This window comes from Acinonyx jubatus, chromosome B4, assembly GCF_027475565.1.
Source record: "Acinonyx jubatus isolate Ajub_Pintada_27869175 chromosome B4, VMU_Ajub_asm_v1.0, whole genome shotgun sequence".
Taxonomy (NCBI): domain Eukaryota; kingdom Metazoa; phylum Chordata; class Mammalia; order Carnivora; family Felidae; genus Acinonyx; species Acinonyx jubatus.
In genome coordinates, this window is record NC_069387.1 from 82111357 (window position 1) to 82128618 (window position 17262).

Below are 17262 nucleotides of genomic sequence, written 5' to 3' on the forward strand. Positions count from 1 at the left end.
GCCAGACATGTTTCAGAATTCAGAAAATTTCAAGTTTTAAAAGGGTAAAATGATACATATGCTATATTTTACACAACACCCCTAGGAGTAGGATCCCAGAATCAATATTTTTGGAGTAAAAATGTATAGTCTCAGTACACTTTTTAAAAAAATCATAGATAACCTCCCCTGTGTTCAGGTCAGACTTAGTCACCATACGAGTTATCAAAAAAAAAAAAAAAAGGATTATGGGTTTTTTTGGATTTTGGTATCATGGGTAACCATTTTTCCCACTTCTGCAATGAAAAAACTAAAGCAAGAGAAGTCAAGAAACTTGCCCAAAGTCACGCCACTAATAAAAGGAAGAGACAGAATTTTGACCAAGGTCATCTAGTTTTTAAAAAAATCTATCTTCCTAACTCTACCCACCATTCCTGCCAGGTAAATCCCTACTGTGGGGACACAGGCCCTTCCCTGGAGAGCCACTGGTCAGGACCTTTGGAGGACCAGGGATTCTGAGAAATCTCAAAATTTCTCTTCCCAAACAGACAAATCCCCAAAAGGTGAGTAAATCTAGCACTCAAGCCCCATTCCCACCTTCAGACTTCCCACTGAGGACACAGAAGACCTGGCTGGAACACTTCCCCTCCTTTGCCTTAACCTTCATACTGGCTAATCTGGATCCCAGCTGGGTAAAACCTAACGGGATAGGGGTGGGAAGGAATAACAAAGGATTCTGCATTATGAACCTCAGGGAGGGAGAAAAGGGGCATGGGGCTTTGAGAAGGACCAGGCAAAGGAAAATATAACTCTCAATTATCCCCACAACAGTGACAGGAAGTGTCATGCCAATGACCCCTCTTGTTTGAGAGTCAGTCACCCTTTAACACTCAGCCTAAAAACCTCTCATCTCTCCCTTTTCCTCCAGGCTTCCCAGCAAGGCTATTGATCTGAAGAGGAATTTCATCTCTAACCTTTGTCCCCAGGCCTGGCAGCTTACTTGGGTAACCCACTGCCTCCCAACATTGGCCCGGGGACATTTCTTTCCCCAAACAAACCAACCTCCCCTCACATCCCCCACTCTGTACTTTCACTGACTATGTGTTCAAGGCTCCTGCCAAGTTCTACCTGTAACTGGCTTCATCTCCCAAGTCAGATGTTTGGCTGCTGTATCCCCTGCAACAAGGAGTCATGCCAGCTGGACACACTCTCCTTCCAGGGCCCCCGGTGGCCAGGTTGGAGTTGAGACCACAGCTGTTGAGACCCTGAGCCCCAGTTTTACAGCTCTGCCTCAGCTGTATCACTCAAAGAGGCCCTCCCCCAGCAATGATCTCCTCATTGCTCCTGGCCTTCCTCCTCCTGGCTCCGGCTCCAGCGGCCATTCCCAGAGCTGACAGTCAGTGTCTGGCATGTGGAGGACCTGCCTTGGACTTGGATCGCCAGCGGGAGCTGCTTCTTGACCTGGCCAAGAGAAGCATCTTGGACAAGCTACGCCTCAGCCAGCGCCCAACACTGAGCCGGCCTGTGTCCAGAGCTGCTCTGAGGACTGTGCTACAGCACCTCCATGGGCCCCCCGAGGGGACACTTCTGGAGGCTGACAGGGAACAGGAATATGAGATCATCAGCTTTGCTGACACAGGTGGGTTCCTATGCTATAGATCTTCCCCAAACCACCTGACCTCTCTGGGAAAGGAAACGTCTCCTCCCAGCCTAACCCCTGTCCCCCTCCCCCAAACCATCCTACTCTTGCTTCCCATGGCCTATAATCTCCTAATCCCAGGCTCTCACCCCTCCCCACCCTACCTCCTGCTCTCTCTTATTTAGACTTCACCAATGGGCAGCTGGGAAGTGGGTAGAATTCACTTCTTTGGGGACCGCCTGTCTGCATGTCCTCTGGCTTCCACAAACTTCCACAGGCTGTGGTGTGAGCTAATCTACTTCCTCGGCCTGGGCCCTGAGGCTGGGATCTGGGGAGTCTGTCCTTTCTCTGTTCTCCTCATCCCCCAGACGCCTCATTTTAGTAAAAAGGGAAACAGTAGAATACTGGGACTACAATACCCCTCCAACCTACCCCTGTTCTCTCGTCTTAATACCTTGGGTCCTCACATCAGAACAGGGTCAAAATGGGATTCAGAAAGGTGGGTAAAAGATAGAGGAGAAAGGAGAGTTACCCCCAGAGAGGGAAGAGGAGTTGGAGAATTTAGTGCGTAGTTAGAGAGAAGGTCGAGAAATTGGAGACAGGACCCTAGAAACAGAACACAAAGTGATGTCTTTGGCCTCTGAGCCTCTTGCAAGCTCTTTCTGAGGTCTGGAAGATCCTGCCCACTCCTGGCCCCTTTCCCCTGGTCAGCACCTACTCCCCTGTCCCTTCAAGACCCAGTGCTCCCATCCTCAAAAACCCACCCTGACCTGAAGGTGATGGGCTCCCTCTCCCGTGGTTCCCATACCCTCACCCTGAACCTGAACTCTGTGTGGAATTGCCTGTTTCCAGGTTTTCTGTGAAGTCTGTCTTCCCATAAATGTCAATCCCTTGAGATCAAGAACTGTCATTTATTCTTCGCGTTATCACCAGAAGGTAGCGTATAGTAGAAATAACACTTGTATGATGTTTACTTGATTCTAAGCCTTTTACACACGCTGACTCCTTAAGATCCGCACAACAACCCAGTGAGGCAAGTACTACTGTTATCCTCATTTTAAAGATACTGAAACTGAAGCACAAAGATGTTGAGTAATTGGGGCACCTGGCTGGCTCAGTCCGTAGAACATGCGACTCTTGATCTCAGGGTCATGAGTTTGAGCCCCACGTTGGGTGTAGAGCTTACTTAAAAAAAAAAAAAAAAAAAAAAAAAAAAAGAGGTTGAGTAACTTCTCAAGGTCCTATGACTGGTAAGTGGTGGAGCCAGACAGCCTAGCTCTGGAACCCATGACCTTGACCACCACACTACTCTGCCTCTCGTGAACACAGTAGATGACCAATAAACATTGGTTGCGTTAAACAACCAAACCATGCTATAAGTCAGCTTGACCACAGTGTAGAATCATCAGTGATGCATAAGACCCTATTCTAATTCAAAAGGGGATTTCTGCCTGTGATTAAGAACACAAACTGGAGCCAGATAAACCTGGGTTCAAATCCCTGCTCTGCTGCTTATTACTCTGTGACCTCGGTTGTTAATAGTTTTCTCACGTATAAAATGGGGATAATGAGAGGATAGTTGAGAGAATTAAATGAAGTAACACAGGTAATGTTCTTAGAAGGTTAAGGTGGGAAAGAGCAAGAAATCGAAAACTCAGCTCCTGTGCATGAGGGGTTTAGTTGCTGCTGGGAATAAATTAATTAGAAAGTAAGGCAGAATGAAATAATGCTAGAGGAGGGCACAGAGCTTGCTGGGGCAGGGGTTATTCAGTGGGTCCTAGTGAGAGAGGAAAGGCTTTCAAAAGAAGATTGCAAATGGACTGGCATTGTAGAATAAGTTTGACTTCAATGGGTAGAGAATGGTAAACACAGTAAATGGAGAGTAAAAGTCTGAAGGAGTAAACTGCATTTGGAGTTGAAAAGTAGCTCGGAGTGGATGAGCACAAGGGTAGACAGATAACAACGAACCATGGCTCCCTTGAACACCAAGATCCTGTTGGTGTTTTGTTTTGTTTTGTTTTGTTTTGTTTGTTTGTTTGTTTGTTTTACCTCTGTATCCCTGACACCAGTTCCTGGCAACATTGTGATAATATTGTCAGCTACCAGGTATTTAGTGTGCCTGCCTCATCTCATTTAAAGTAGATTTTATTATTTCCATCTTCTGAAAGCAGAGCTGACACTCAAAGAAGATCATTTACATGGCCAAGGTCATACAGTTGCAAGGGGCAGAATTCAAACACGGTTCTCTCTGACTTCAAAGTCTATATACTTTCCACATATTTGCTAATCAATGAATGAGTACAACATTCAGGCCCAAGGGGGCCTGATCTGAGATGACATTTGGAAGTGAGAATAACTGATACCTGGGTTCTACCTTTTTCATTTCAATATGTTAGCTTGAAGTTTTTATTCCAATTTAAGCTATCGTCTACACTACAGTATGAAAGCAAGATCTGAGTGTTGCTCTTGGTGGAGATAGGAAGAGAGAGCTTGGGGCTCTGGAGAAACTGGAGTAGGGGCGTTCAGTGATGTCCTGGAACTGCCTCCTACTGGCTCGTGAGAACAAATTACAAACATCTCCCAACTCCGCATCTAGGGTTGTCACGTTAATACTTTGAAATCAGTCGTGGTGGGAGAATTTATACCACAGAAATTGGCAAACATTACAAATCAGGGTTTAGTTGCCTCCGGAATCCAGTTGTTAAACATTTACCAGCACACCACTGCCTGTGACCTAAAATACAGGTTATCTGCCTGCCACACACCTAACATGCAATGCTGACACAGGGACAGGATAACCATAATAGATACTCCTCTTCAATATGGGAGACAGGGGAGTGGGGGACACAGAACAGTCACTGATCCATGAACGTTCTGATATCCAGCCGGGCACATATCTCGGTCTACCCCAAATCCAGAATTCTCTTGGTTAGGACTGGGTCTTGCTCCTTGCTAAGAATTTCCTCTCCTCTTAAGGAGAGCCCATCAGTGCTCTCCTTGGCTTCTAGATCTACTGTCTCAGCCCTTGGCTCCACCCTCTGAGATGTCTTTCCTTTTACATAGGAAATGACCTGTGTCTGCAGCTGAGAAGTTTTCTCAGCCTGCTTTCTGCCCAAAGAAGTTGGGGGCCCAGAGACATCTTTCCTTTTTGAATCATCTCTGTCCCTTTTAGTCCAAACTGATGCTGCTTTCACTACTAAAATTATCTGTAAAACCCTGTGAGTCTTCTAAATAATGAATTGTAGTCTACTCGATTAGACAAAAGACACTCAGCTTTATCAAGACAGACACCTCTTTAGGTTACAAGGTGGGATATTGTGGGTCAACACTCAAGATCCTTCGAAGCCCTTTTGTCTAGGTGAGAGGATCTACAGAACATCATCTTAAATTTTAGATTTTAACAAAGGTGTTAGATCTTAACAAAGGCTCTTACAGCTGACCCTTTTTTAAATGTTTTGATCTTCACTCAGAGACCATGTTTTGCTGGCAATGCCCTGGATTTGATTTTTACCCTGAGACCATTTCTTACTTTGAGAACCTTTTGCCAGACAGAGAGGTGAGGAATGGAAAAATATCTTATTGTTCAATCTAGCAAGTCCTGTTGGAAATATTTTCTCTAAATTCTGCTTGAAAATTGAACAGTTCCTTTTTTAGTTCATGTCACTCCTGAAATGCCTTCTCATAGGCAGCTAAAATAAGCCAATTGGCACTTCCAGCATTCTGCCTGGAAATATCTTTAGCTAAATTCACAACTTTGTTAGATACCATTTCTAGCTTCCAAGTTACCACAGATGATAGCCAATACATAACACAGGTTCCCCTTTCTCCAGCTTCCAGTGGCAATTTCCTTACTGTTCTTCCTACCTTTGCTAACAGTCTCCTCACCATCCTCCCAACATCTCCCTGCCACCCGGTCCCAAAGCCAACGCTACATATTTTGGGTCTTTGTTATGGAGCACCCTACTTCTGTAACAAATTTCTGTTTCAGTTATCTCTTAATACAACTAATCAGCCCAAACATAGAGGCTTAAACCAAAAAAGTCAACATTGCTGATGATCGTGTGGTTTGACTGGGCTTATCTGGACAGCTCTTCATCTCCGTTTGAGGAGTAGGTAAGGTCACTGAAGCAACTGCATTCAGTCAGGAGCTCGGATGGGACAGGAACATCTAAGATGGTGTCTGATCCTCAAAGTCTCTCATTATTCAGTAGTCTAGCCCAAGTTTCTTTAAAGCCTGGTGGCTGGCCTCCAAAAGGGCAAAACATCATTGTGTAAGCACTTACCAAGTTTCTGCTTGAACTGTGTGCTTGCCTATGTCCCATTGGCCAAATCAGGTCACACAGCCATGCCCAGACTTAATGTGGAAAGGAACTGCACCAAGCCATGAATTTTGGGAAGTGTTGTTCATTGGGGGCCAACTGTAATAGCCTACCATAGCCCCTACTTGTTATGTGTCTGCCTGCTTTAACTAGGGTAAATTAAGAGATTTTAACGGGAGGGTGCTTAGTGACATAGCAAGATTAGTTGAGCCCCTCAGACTCTTCATCTAGGATTTGGGAATTGGGGCACACTAGAAGATCATGTCTCTTAGCTAAGAGGAGCTGAGTAAAAGATTCTGTAGACTCAGGAGCTGGGGCCACCATTTTACAACCTGAGGAAACTGACAAAGGAGAAGTAGATCCACAGGGAGAGAGGAATGGAGTAGTCTTACTTAGAGAGATGGAGATGAGAGATGTCATGTTGGCTTTGAGAGCTGTCGAGAACAACCTTATTCCTGACTTTCCAATTCACACGAAGCCTAGTTGAACTTTATTTTCATTTAACAATCATGTTTTGAGTGCCTATTATGTACTAGACACTACAGAGAATGGTGAACCGTACAGGCACAATCTCCACCTTCATGGAGTTTACATTCTAGATGGCGGGGCAGGGAGGAGGAGAGAAGAGGAGGAGAAGTACATAGTAAACATATGAACAAAAAACAAAAATGACTACAGAGAGTGGTAGTAGCTATAAAGACAGTTAAGCAGGACGATGTATTAGAGAAATGGTCATATTGTTGAAGGCTGCTTTAGATATGTTAGTCGGAAAAGCCTCTCTGAGAAGGAGACATTTGAGTTAAATGTCAAAAAGAAGCCAGTCCTTCAGAGATCTTGGAAAGACATTCCAGACAGAGGAAACAGCACGTGCTGAGACCATGAGGTGAATCCATGTTTGGTGAGTTCATGGAACAGAAAAGAGACAGTATAGGTAGAATATAGTCGTTAAATGGCAGAGTGCCTGATCATACAAGTTTTTTTGTGCTAAGAGGTTTAGTTTATTCAAATAGCAATGGGAAGCCTTTGAAGGGTCCTTAAGCTAAGGAGATCATCCCATCTATGTAATAAAATGCACGCTGGCTGATATATGGAGAATGATTTGGGGGACAAGAGTGGACCATCTGGGAAGCTATTGCCATAATTCAAGAGAAAAATGATGGTGGGTTGAACTAATATGTAGTAGAGGAGATGGGGATGAGTGCAATTATATTATGAATTGGAGGTGGAGCTGTCAGATATTGCAGATAGTTTTAAAGTAGGGGATGAGGGCAATCAAGGTTTTGCCTCAAGCAATGCATGTATAGGGAATAAGATTGGAGAAGGAATAGGTTTGTGTTGGGGTGGGATAAATCTAGAGTTTATCTTTGAACATGAAGAGTTTAAGATATCATTGGATATCCAAATAGAATATCAGATCAGCAGCTGGATATACAAACCTGAGGATCAGGGAGAGGTCAGGGCCAGGGATATATATTTGGGAGTCATCAGCATACAGATGGAATACAAAGCCATGGGAATTGATGAGATCATTCTGGGAAAGAATATAGATAGAGAAGAGAGCTCAGGACCTTCAACACTGAGAGGTCAGGGAGAGGAAGAGGAGCTGTCAGTAAGAGACCAAGATAGAGTGGCCAGAGTCGCAAAAACCAAGAGAAGGAAATATTTCAAGAGGGAGGGAATGATTAAGTGTGTCAAACACTGCTTAAAGGTCAAATAAGATGACTATAAAGAGATGAAACCATTGGATTTGGCAGTGTAGAAAGTGTTGGTGATTCTGACAAGAGCAGTTTCAGTGGAGTGGAGGGAATAGAAACCCAATTAAGGTGTTCCAGGAGGTCAGGTAAGGGATGAAGAGAGAAAATTGGACAAGAGTAATAGCGATAGGAAGAAATACATAGAATCATTGTGGTGAGGGACTGGATATGGTTTCTAGAGGTGATAAGGAGGGTAGTGGTGCCACCAATTCTAAGACAGAAAGAGGGGTATATAGGAAGGAAAAGAGTGATTTCCATTTGGGAAAATTTTTATTTTAATGTGCTGGCAGGACATTTATGTGGCAAAATTAAGCGGTTAGAAGTTTAAACCTGAAGGTTGTTGATTCCCAAATCTTTTTTTTTTTTTTTTTGAGAGAGAGAGCTCTAGAGAGAGAAAGTGGGGAGGGGGAGAGAGAGAGGGAGACAGAGGATCCAAAGCAGGCTCCACACTGACAGCAGAGAGCCCGATGTGGGGCTCAAACCCATGAACCATTAGATCATGACCTGAGCCAAGTTGGACACTCAATCGACTGAGCCATCCAGGCACCCTGTTGATTCCCAAGTCCATATATCTAGTCCAGAGGTGCAAAATGGTCTAGACTAGACGTCCAGATATGAGACTCACCAGCATAAAAATTGTGTTGGCTGACCATGAATGTGGGTAAGAACTCTCTTCAGTGTAGAGTAAAAGGAAGTGAAGGTCAAAGACAAACTATGGAGAACTCTTGCATTGAACAGATGGTCAGAGAAAAAAAAAGCCAGCAAAGAAAATCAAGGAAGACTCATAAGAGTTGTGTCATAGAAGCCAAGAGAGAAAAGATTTTCAATAAAGAAGGGGTGGTCAACAATGCCAAGTGCTGCAGGGAGTTCAAGCATGCTGAGAGTAAACAGGTAGCACTGACACTCAGAAGACCATAGTGACTGGGGGTTCTTGTGTCCGCAGGCTTTTCCAACATCAACCAGACTCGTCTTGACTTCCACTTCTCCTCTGATAGAACTGCTAGTGCCATGGAGATCCAGCAGGCCAGCGTCATGTTCTTTGTACAGCTCCCTCCCGATACCATCACCTTACCTTTGAAGCTGAGGATCCTTGTGCCAGGCTCACATGACACCAACCTCACCTGGGCCACTCAGCAACTGCTGGAGGTGGATGCCAGTGGCTGGCACCGGCTCTTCTTGGGGCCTGAAGCTCAGGCTGCCTTCAGCCAAGGGCACTTGACCCTGGAGCTGGTACCTGAAGGCCAAGGAGCCCAGAGCTCGGTCATACTGGGTGGGGCTGCCCACAGACCTTTTGTGGCAGCCAAGGTGAAAGTTGCGGGCAAGCACCGGCTTCACCGGCGAGGCATCGACTGCCAGGGTGGGTCAAGGATGTGCTGCCGACGAGAGTTCTTTGTGGACTTCCGTGAGATTGGCTGGCACGACTGGATCATCCAGCCTGAGGGCTATGCAATGAACTTCTGCACAGGGCAGTGCCCACTGCATGTGGCAGGCATGCCTGGCATTGCTGCCTCCTTTCACACTGCGGTGCTCAATCTTCTCAAGGCCAACACAGCGGCAGGCACCGCCGGAGGGGGTTCATGCTGTGTGCCCACGGCCCGGCGCCCCCTATCTCTGCTCTACTATGACAGGGACAGCAACATTGTCAAGACTGACATACCTGACATGGTGGTAGAGTCCTGTGGGTGCAGTTAGTCCGTGTGTGGTATGGACAGCCCAAGGTGGGGTAGGCAAGCATGCCCTCCCGGAAGTACCCTTCCTTGAGAGGAAGAGATGGCCCCACTACTGTCTCTGTCCAGAAGGAGGGCTCCCTCTTCCTGAGCAACTGATGGAAATTATGCCAACTGTGACTTGAGGAGATCTTCATCCAAAGAGAGTCACTGTACATCTTCATGACCACCAGTCTCTCTCCTCAAGCTTAGTCTATCCAGCAAGCCCCACAGGCTCAACTGCCACCCCAGGGACTCTGATCCACCTGCAGCCATTCTAGTTCCTAGGCAGAGATATCCGTAGCCTACCCTTAATCCATCCCATAATCCACAATACTTCCCCCTCTTCCCGCTTGATGGCTGTCACTCCAGGATGAGCTGACCAAGCCCCTTCCCCGATTTTCTGGATTACCAGAGAGCCCCTTCCTTGGATTCACTGGGGATTAGATCACTGTTTTCCAAAGTGGGGTTTACTCTTCTCTGTATCTTGAGCCCCTTTCTTATTTGCCTTGCTGGGCTGCTAAGGCTCTCTTGGCACATCCTTATCCATTCTTTTCCCTGTTCTATGACCTTAGGGGCTGACTCACCTGAGCTCCTTTGGCCTCTGGCTTCCTGCTGAATTTGACTAAGGGGAGACACAAGCAGGAGATCAAAGGATAGGAGGTGATAGAGGCCAGGGTATTTCTTACTCCTGTTCCCTCTTTCTAGTTGCCATGGATCTGTGTGACTGTGGCTGCAGCCTGTCCCTACAACTCCTGTCTGGCTCGCCACTGGCCCCAGCTCTGCCTAGGTTCTGATATCACTGCTTCTGCACTAGGGGCTTGCTAGTCCCGGGGAGTTTCAACATTCCTCCTTGGTTCCCTTAACCCTGCCTCTGTAAATAAGTTCTTTATTAAGTCTCCTTCGTGATACAAACGCAGACAGCTGAATAGTTCTTTTGTCTCCTGCTGAGACCCTGGCTGACACCAAGGTTGACACAGAGTTTGCCTGCCTTGTGCACTCCTACTCTCTCTCACACACAGGCTCCTCAGGGCTGAGCTGTTGTGTCTATCCCGTACTTCATGCCTCTTCCTTCCCCAGGCTGCCTCGTCTTCTTTCTTAGGCCCCCTCCTCCCCGCCTCCCAGAACCACCTTTGCTGGTCTCAGTGCCGATAAAGACTTAGGTTTTACCTGCTCTTCTCCTCTCTCTATCCTCACTCCGAGAGATGAGACAGATCACTGCTCACTCAGCAACCAGGCTGACAACCTGTGAGCCCTTCTGTGGTGGGAGGCAGAGGCACGGCTCAGAGCTGGCTGCCCTCCCTCACTGAACCCAAGGGCTCCATCCAGGAGACGTGCTTGGAAGCTGGAACTGGCCAAGGGCCACTCGCATGGGACAGGGAGAGTAAAAGGAAGGCACGGAATGAGGACAGGGAGGTATTTGCTCTGAGACGGGGTCCTCTCTAGACCTTTGCCCTTCTTTCCTCATCATCCCCTCCCTTTGGCTGGACAGCCCTGAACCATGGGGTCGATATTGTCTGCAGCCCAAGGCCGAGTTTGCGCAAAACCCATGTGTCCTTTGGGTAATGTGATGTCTGTGTTTGCTCAGCTTATAACCCCCTCCTCCCAGGGTCTGAGGTCCCTGGAATAGGAAGCCTAGAAGAGACAGCCTGAAAGGGACGTCCTTAGGGCCCTGCAAATCTGAGCCTTGGGGCTTCCTGAGCAACCCATGGAAGCTCTGCCACCTTTGCCTTGAGGAGATCTTCATCTAAGGACAACATCTAAGGAAGTCTTCTGTGCCTCTTTCCCCCCCTTCCACAGTGTGTCCCCTCCCTACAAGCCACTGTGATCTAACCTCTCTCCCTCCAACTACACCTTCAGTCTCCAGGGGCAAGACAAAGGTGAGATGAAGCAAGGCACTCACTTGGGGGGGGCAAAATTGTAAGGGGATGTCAAGAAATTCATCAATTAAGATAAATAATATCTTAATGGAATATTTTTAAAACACCAAAATGAATGCCCCCAAACCCATGATGGACAACATAACAAATTTTAAAATAAACACGGCATCAGTATTACTCTTTCTTTTTGGCTGTGCCTTTTGGGAAAAGGGAAAAGGGTGGGTCTGTTTTCTTCCGAACCTTTTCTTCCAGAGCCTCTTGGCCCCTAACTCCAGACTGAGTTGGGTTTTTCTCATGTGGGCAAGATAATCACTCCGGCTTCTACTTCCTTACCCACCCCCAAGCCTGTCCCTCCCCAGCACCCAACCAGGTTGGTGGTAGGGCGGGCCTGTGAGGCAGATGGCTGGGGTATTTATAACCTGGGAGCACTTCTTGGGGAAAGTGACTAAGATGCTAAGAGCATATTTATAGCTGGGTTCTGACGTAAGTGTCAATGGGGAGGTAGGGCCAGGCCAGGCACAGCAGCAAGAGGATAGGAAGAGCTGAAAATTGGGGGCACCTGATAGAGAGGGTCGGGGAGAAGTAGGGTCGGCTGCCACTTTGTTCTGCTTCCCTTGACTCTGTCTCCTGGCACCCACAGGTAAGCCCTCTGAGACACCAAGCGTAGGCAGAATCTTCTTTGCAGTTCCATGTTCCAGACCCTAGGAGCAGAGGGCTGTCACTCTCATCATCCTCAACCAACAGAGAAGTTGCTGAGAGCCGGGGAGAGAACTGGACAGAGGGGTTTGAATATGTTTTGACCCGGGGAGACACGTAGGGAGGAGAGGAGAGTCTCAGAGTCTCATCTCACTGTCCCCTCTCCCCCTCCCCACCACACAGTGCCCCGGGTTTCTAGGAAGAGCCTGGCACCCGTCGCCAAGCTCCATTGCCACGTGTCAATATGACGTGGTCTAAAACCAAAGGTAGCGGCGACGTGGGGCCTGATGACAGCTTCTGCTCTCTGGCAGTGGAGAGACGGGAGAGCACCGGACCAGCCTCTCTGTCTGCTGTAGGAGAGACAGAGTCCCCAGAATGAGAGGTTGGGAAGCGTCCGCATCTCCCCACTTCTGAGAACAGCCCATTCCCTGGGAAGTTGGTCAACGCTAAGCCAGCTGCGGTCCAGTGGCGCCACACTGCCACATGGTGGACACCGGCGGTACTGAGGCCCAGCCCCCAAAGCACCACTTTTCTTCCCCTGGTGCCAGGTCTAATAGTCCCTTGACAGCCCCCACTGGCTAAAGAGAGGGGAGATTAATCAAATGGAGTAGGGGCACATTTCCCAATCACACTTCTTGCTTTCTAGCTTCTTGAAGAAACCAGGGACACGGAGAGAAAGGCTAGCATGAAGTCAACCCTAAGTTGAAGGTGGAGGGGCCATGGCCCTTCCACTCAGTGAGGAAGCATGGTAAGGAGGGCTGGGATTGGAACTGAGGTTGCTGCAATCATCTTGCTTTGCTCTTAAAAGTCCTTAAAGCTCCCACTTCCTGTCCCCGCTCACAGAGGCCTGGCACCACTTCCAGGATGTCCTAAATTTAGGCAACTCTCACAGTCCCCTTAAAGAGAACCAGCAGCTGGGTATGGGCCCTCCCAAGTCCCATGCCCTTCTGCCAGCCTTGATGGACTCTGCCCTGCTCTAAGATTGCATCACCACCACCCGTACCTCTCTGGTTCCTCAGACATCGTAGCGACATGCCCTCCCCCCCAACCCCCCTCCGTGCTCCAGCCCTCCTCCACGTTGTGCTCCAGTCCAACTGGACTCTGGGCGGCCAGCATAGGCAGGGTCAGGAGGTGACTTCCGTGCCCCGTGGCACTGCCACCTTGGCCTGGGCAGGAGGACTCCGCTCCTCTCCCACCCACAACCTCTCCTTGCTGTCCCAACCCCGTTGCTAGAAATAGAGACCAGAGTTCTCCTTCTGGCCCAGAGATCCTGGAGAAATGACCATCAGAACTCACAGCTGTCTGATGAAAACTGTTGCAGCAGAGGTGGCCGGGCAAGCTAGAAAGACTAGAGGTATGGGGAAAATCGCCCTCCCCACCTAGCTCGTATGGAGTCCCTCCCCTGAGCCCCAGACCTTGGGGACTGAGCATGTGAAATCATTCTCTTTCTTGCATCATGCGTGTCCACATTGCCCCCCCACCCCCCTACCCCACCTCAAACTCAGTAACCAGGGCCAGATGGTGAAACCTGAGCTGGGGCGGGGTGGGGGGGACCTCCACCCCCTCCCCTGCAAGGACCTGATGGGCAGCACAGCTGGCCAATCCTGGGGCTCAGAGGGTAGGTCTGCTGGCTGACCACTAGGTGAGGGAGCCCCAGGTTGCGGCTCTAAAGAGGCCCCAGTCAGTAACCAGCCATGAGCTGTGAGGGTCAAACCTGCAGACTACGCTAAACTCAGCTACCCATAGGACCATCCACCTACTGCCTTCCTGAGTCCCAGGAAAGAGAAGACAGGTGGCTCTACCCTTGGCCAAGGGTAGGTGTGGCACCGCTGTCTGCCTCTGCTGCGCCCTCATTGGCCTCCACGCAATCAGATCAACAGAAGGAGCAACTGCCATCCAAGGCTCCTGACCCAACCCAGGGCCATTCACCAGGAGCATGGGGCTCCCTGATGGCCAGCGCCAGCTGGTGCTGCTGTGGGCACTGGTGTGGGCACAGGGGGCAGGGTCTGTCTGTCCCTCCTGCGGAGGTCCCACACTGGAGCCCCAAGCAGAACGTGCTCTGGTCCTGGAGCTAGCCAAGCAGCAGATCTTGGAGGGGCTGCACCTGACCAGTCGTCCCAGAATAACTCACCCTCCACCCCAGGCAGCGCTGACCAGAGCCCTCCGGAGACTGCAGCCAGGAAGTGTGGCTCCAGTGAATGGGGAGGAGGTCATCAGCTTTGCTACCATCACAGGTGGGTGAGGGAGAGAGCGAGGCAGAGAGCAGACCGGGAGAGGGAGGCGGACGGGGAGACTGATGGAAAAGGCAGACGGCGCAGGGTGTGGGAGGAGAAGTTGGGGCGGGGACTGGCTGCGGAGGACGGGGGACCCAAGGCAGCCCCAGTTTCTTCTAAAGGTGGGTGCTAGGGAGCGCCGTGGGTAGGGCTTGCGGGGGTCTCCGAGGAGAGCTTTAGCTCTGCTCACATTCCTCCGTCCCTTCTCCATCTCCCTGGCAGAGCCTTCCACTTCCGCCTGCAGCTCCGTGCTCACCTTCCACCTGTCCACAGCTCAGTCCCGGCACCTGTACCACGCCCGCCTCTGGCTGCGTGTGCTCCCCACCTTTCCCGGCACTCTTTCCTTGAGGACCTTCAGGTGGAACCCAGGCAGGAGGCGCCGAGAGTCGCGCACCCTCCTGGCGGAGCACCAGATGACAGCCCCAGGCTGGCACGCCCTGACTCTGCCCTCTAGTGGCTTGAGGGGTGAGGCGTCCGCTGTCCTGAAACTCCAGCTGGACTGCAGACTCCCAGGAGGCAACGCCACGGCTGCCCCACAGTGGCTCGTGGACACGGCGGGAGATGAGCGGCCCTTCCTGGAGCTTAAGATCTGGCCCAAGGGGCCTGGAGCAGGCCGCACCAGGAGGAGGACCCCTACCTGTGAGCCCGAGACCCCCTTATGTTGCAGGCGAGACCATTATGTAGACTTCCGGGAACTGGGATGGCGGGACTGGATCCTGCAGCCGGAGGGGTACCAGCTCAATTACTGCAGTGGACAGTGCCCCCCTCACCTGGCAGGCAGCCCGGGCATTGCTGCCTCCTTCCATTCTGCTGTCTTCAGCCTCCTCAAGGCCAACAACCCTTGGCCCTTGGGTACTTCCTGCTGTGTTCCTACTGCCCGAAGGCCCCTCTCTCTCCTCTACCTCGACCGTGACGGCAATGTGGTCAAGACAGATGTGCCAGATATGGTGGTGGAGGCCTGCGGCTGCAGCTAGCAAGAGGACCTGGGGATTTGGAGTAAAGAGATCAGTTGGGGGTTCCCAGGCAAAGGGCATCTGTGGCTGGAGACATTAGATTCCTGATCCACAGCCCCACCCAATGGGTGGGGTGGCAGTATGACTGGGTTGACCCCTAGGGGACCTGAATGGGCACGTACTCGTCCAGACTCTTGCCTATTCCAGGTTGATGTGTGGGGAGATGGGGAAGGTGTGTTCTCTAAAGGAATCTACCCAGAAAGCATGATTGCTTACTCTAACCCCTATGAAAAGATGGCAGAGGTGAGGGAGGGACAGAGGGAGGGAAGGAGAAGGCAGAGAAAAATTACTTCGTCTTTCTCAAGAAGAGAAAGTCCTCAAGTGAGGGGAGGAAGAAGCAGACCAAGATCCCAGCAGGCTTGGGACAGGGGAAACAGGCTGGCCAAGGGTAGGAACTTTGGAAGAGCTCTAAGGGAGCGTCAAAAAAGAGATAGGCAAGGGGCTAAGAGGAGGTGTGTGGGAGAGCCCCAGAACTGGGAGTCAGGAGAGAGGGGTGCTGAGCCCAAGAAGTTCCCTGTTTTTTTTTTCCCAGCGGGGGACAGGACGCACTGGGGAGACAAATGTTTATACTTTCCTAATAAAAATGAGGGGAAAACCCAACAAGTATGAGTCATAAAGAAGGGCTGGGGTGATAGTCTAAAGGGATAGGTTTTCAAGGTAAGGTCTAGGGACCCCTGAAAGGTCCCTTGAGACGCTTTCAGGGGTGTTCACAAGGTCAAAACTACTTTTATAATAACACTAAGATGTTATTTGCCTTTTTTATTTTCATTTTCTTAAAAGTATACGGTGGAGTTTTCCAGAGGCTATGTGGCATGTGATTACATCATCTTTCTGACATCATTGTTAATGGGATGTGTGCTTGTGTACTCTTGTGTTACAAACTTTTTTTTTTCAGTTTAATTTCTAAGATAGTACATTGATATGAACCACACAAACAAAAATTCAATAAATGTTAAGAGTGTAATGGGGGGTGCCTGGCTCTCAGTGGGTACAGCATGTGACTCTTAATCTCTGGGTCATGAGTTCAAGCCCCACATTGGGCATGGAACCTAATTTAAAAAAAAAAAAAGAGTGTATCGAGGTCTTGAAATCAAAATGTTTGAGAATCACTGATCTAGAGACCTGGGTGAAGAGGAAAAAGCAGTGTGCTCTAAAAAGGCTTCCCTGAAAGAAAAGGCAGATGGCTGGGACAGGAGCATATGTAGGGTAACCAATGGTTTTACCTTCTTCTCCAGTGACCATTGGTGTTGCCTGACCCTCTGTGTATAACTGATGTCTGGGCCAAATTCATATGGGGGAGGGAGGGTCAGACAGGACTCATGCTATGCTCCCCCACAGTTCCTACCTATATTTGTAGGGCCTCAGTCCTCTCCCTAGTTTTACCTTTTCCCCTTGACCCTCAGTCTGAACAGTTAACCTACTAAGTCTCCAGGCCCCAGGAGGTGGTTCTTGGAAGCAGAGCTAGGATGTGGGAGGCCTGTCTGAGGGGTGACAGGAAAGGAAGAGACTCCTTTTCCTCACCATGTTCTCTCCCCTTTCTCATAAAGAAAGGTCATAGAGACTAAAATAGCTGCCCCTTCCCCTGCATCCAGTCACCATGGCAACACAATCCAAAGGGACGGGGCACTCCCCTATCAGACACTACCGTTCTGTACAAGCAGCCTCTTCTAGTGTGCCTTTGCATTTCTTAGGGCTCGTACAATCCTCTCCCTGGGCTCCTAACACGGCTTTGCTGGGGGGACTTGTTAAGCCTCCTACTTCTTCAGCTCCCCCAGTCTACTCCGCTTCCAGACTCTGAGAGAGTGTCATGTGCCAGAAAAGCCAGCAGAGGGCGCAGACAGCCTGGAAGCGCAGGAAGCCAGCCGCACGGAGGTGCGGAGGTGCCCGCAGTCTCCAAAACTTCGAGACGAGGGAGAGCGGGGGTTCTCAGAGGAACAGTGCTTCCATCCCAGGGTTCCTCAGTAGCCTTGTGAACCGCATACTCTGCGCCCAGATCCTCAGCC

At 49.6% G+C, this 17262-nt stretch overlaps 2 protein-coding genes across 2 annotated transcripts; both read left to right on the plus strand.

Annotated features, from left to right (window-relative positions):
* Nucleotides 1-427: 427 nt before the first annotated feature.
* Nucleotides 428-11454, plus strand: INHBC (inhibin subunit beta C). The gene is made up of 3 exons (XM_015073216.3): nucleotides 428-542; nucleotides 908-1618; nucleotides 8635-11454. The coding sequence occupies exons 2-3, from the start codon at nucleotides 1306-1308 to the stop codon at nucleotides 9381-9383; spliced, it is 1062 nt and encodes a 353-aa protein (XP_014928702.3). The 5' UTR covers nucleotides 428-542; nucleotides 908-1305; the 3' UTR covers nucleotides 9384-11454.
* Nucleotides 11455-13102: 1648 nt separating this feature from the next.
* On the plus strand, nucleotides 13103-16223 carry INHBE (inhibin subunit beta E). Its single transcript, XM_027071432.2, has 2 exons — nucleotides 13103-14207; nucleotides 14469-16223. Exons 1-2 carry the CDS (start codon nucleotides 13910-13912, stop codon nucleotides 15218-15220), a joined length of 1050 nt encoding a protein of 349 aa, XP_026927233.1. The 5' UTR covers nucleotides 13103-13909; the 3' UTR covers nucleotides 15221-16223.
* Nucleotides 16224-17262: the final 1039 nt, after the last annotated feature.

Coding starts and splice junctions, on each gene's coding strand:
- INHBC (XM_015073216.3), top strand. CDS start 1,306: ATGATCTCCTCATTGCTCCTGGCCTTCCTCCTCCTGGCTCCGGCTCCA. Junction 1,619..8,634: donor CATCAGCTTTGCTGACACAG/GTGGGTTCCTAT, acceptor TTGTGTCCGCAG/GCTTTTCCAACATCAACCAG.
- INHBE (XM_027071432.2), top strand. CDS start 13,910: ATGGGGCTCCCTGATGGCCAGCGCCAGCTGGTGCTGCTGTGGGCACTG. Junction 14,208..14,468: donor CAGCTTTGCTACCATCACAG/GTGGGTGAGGGA, acceptor TCTCCCTGGCAG/AGCCTTCCACTTCCGCCTGC.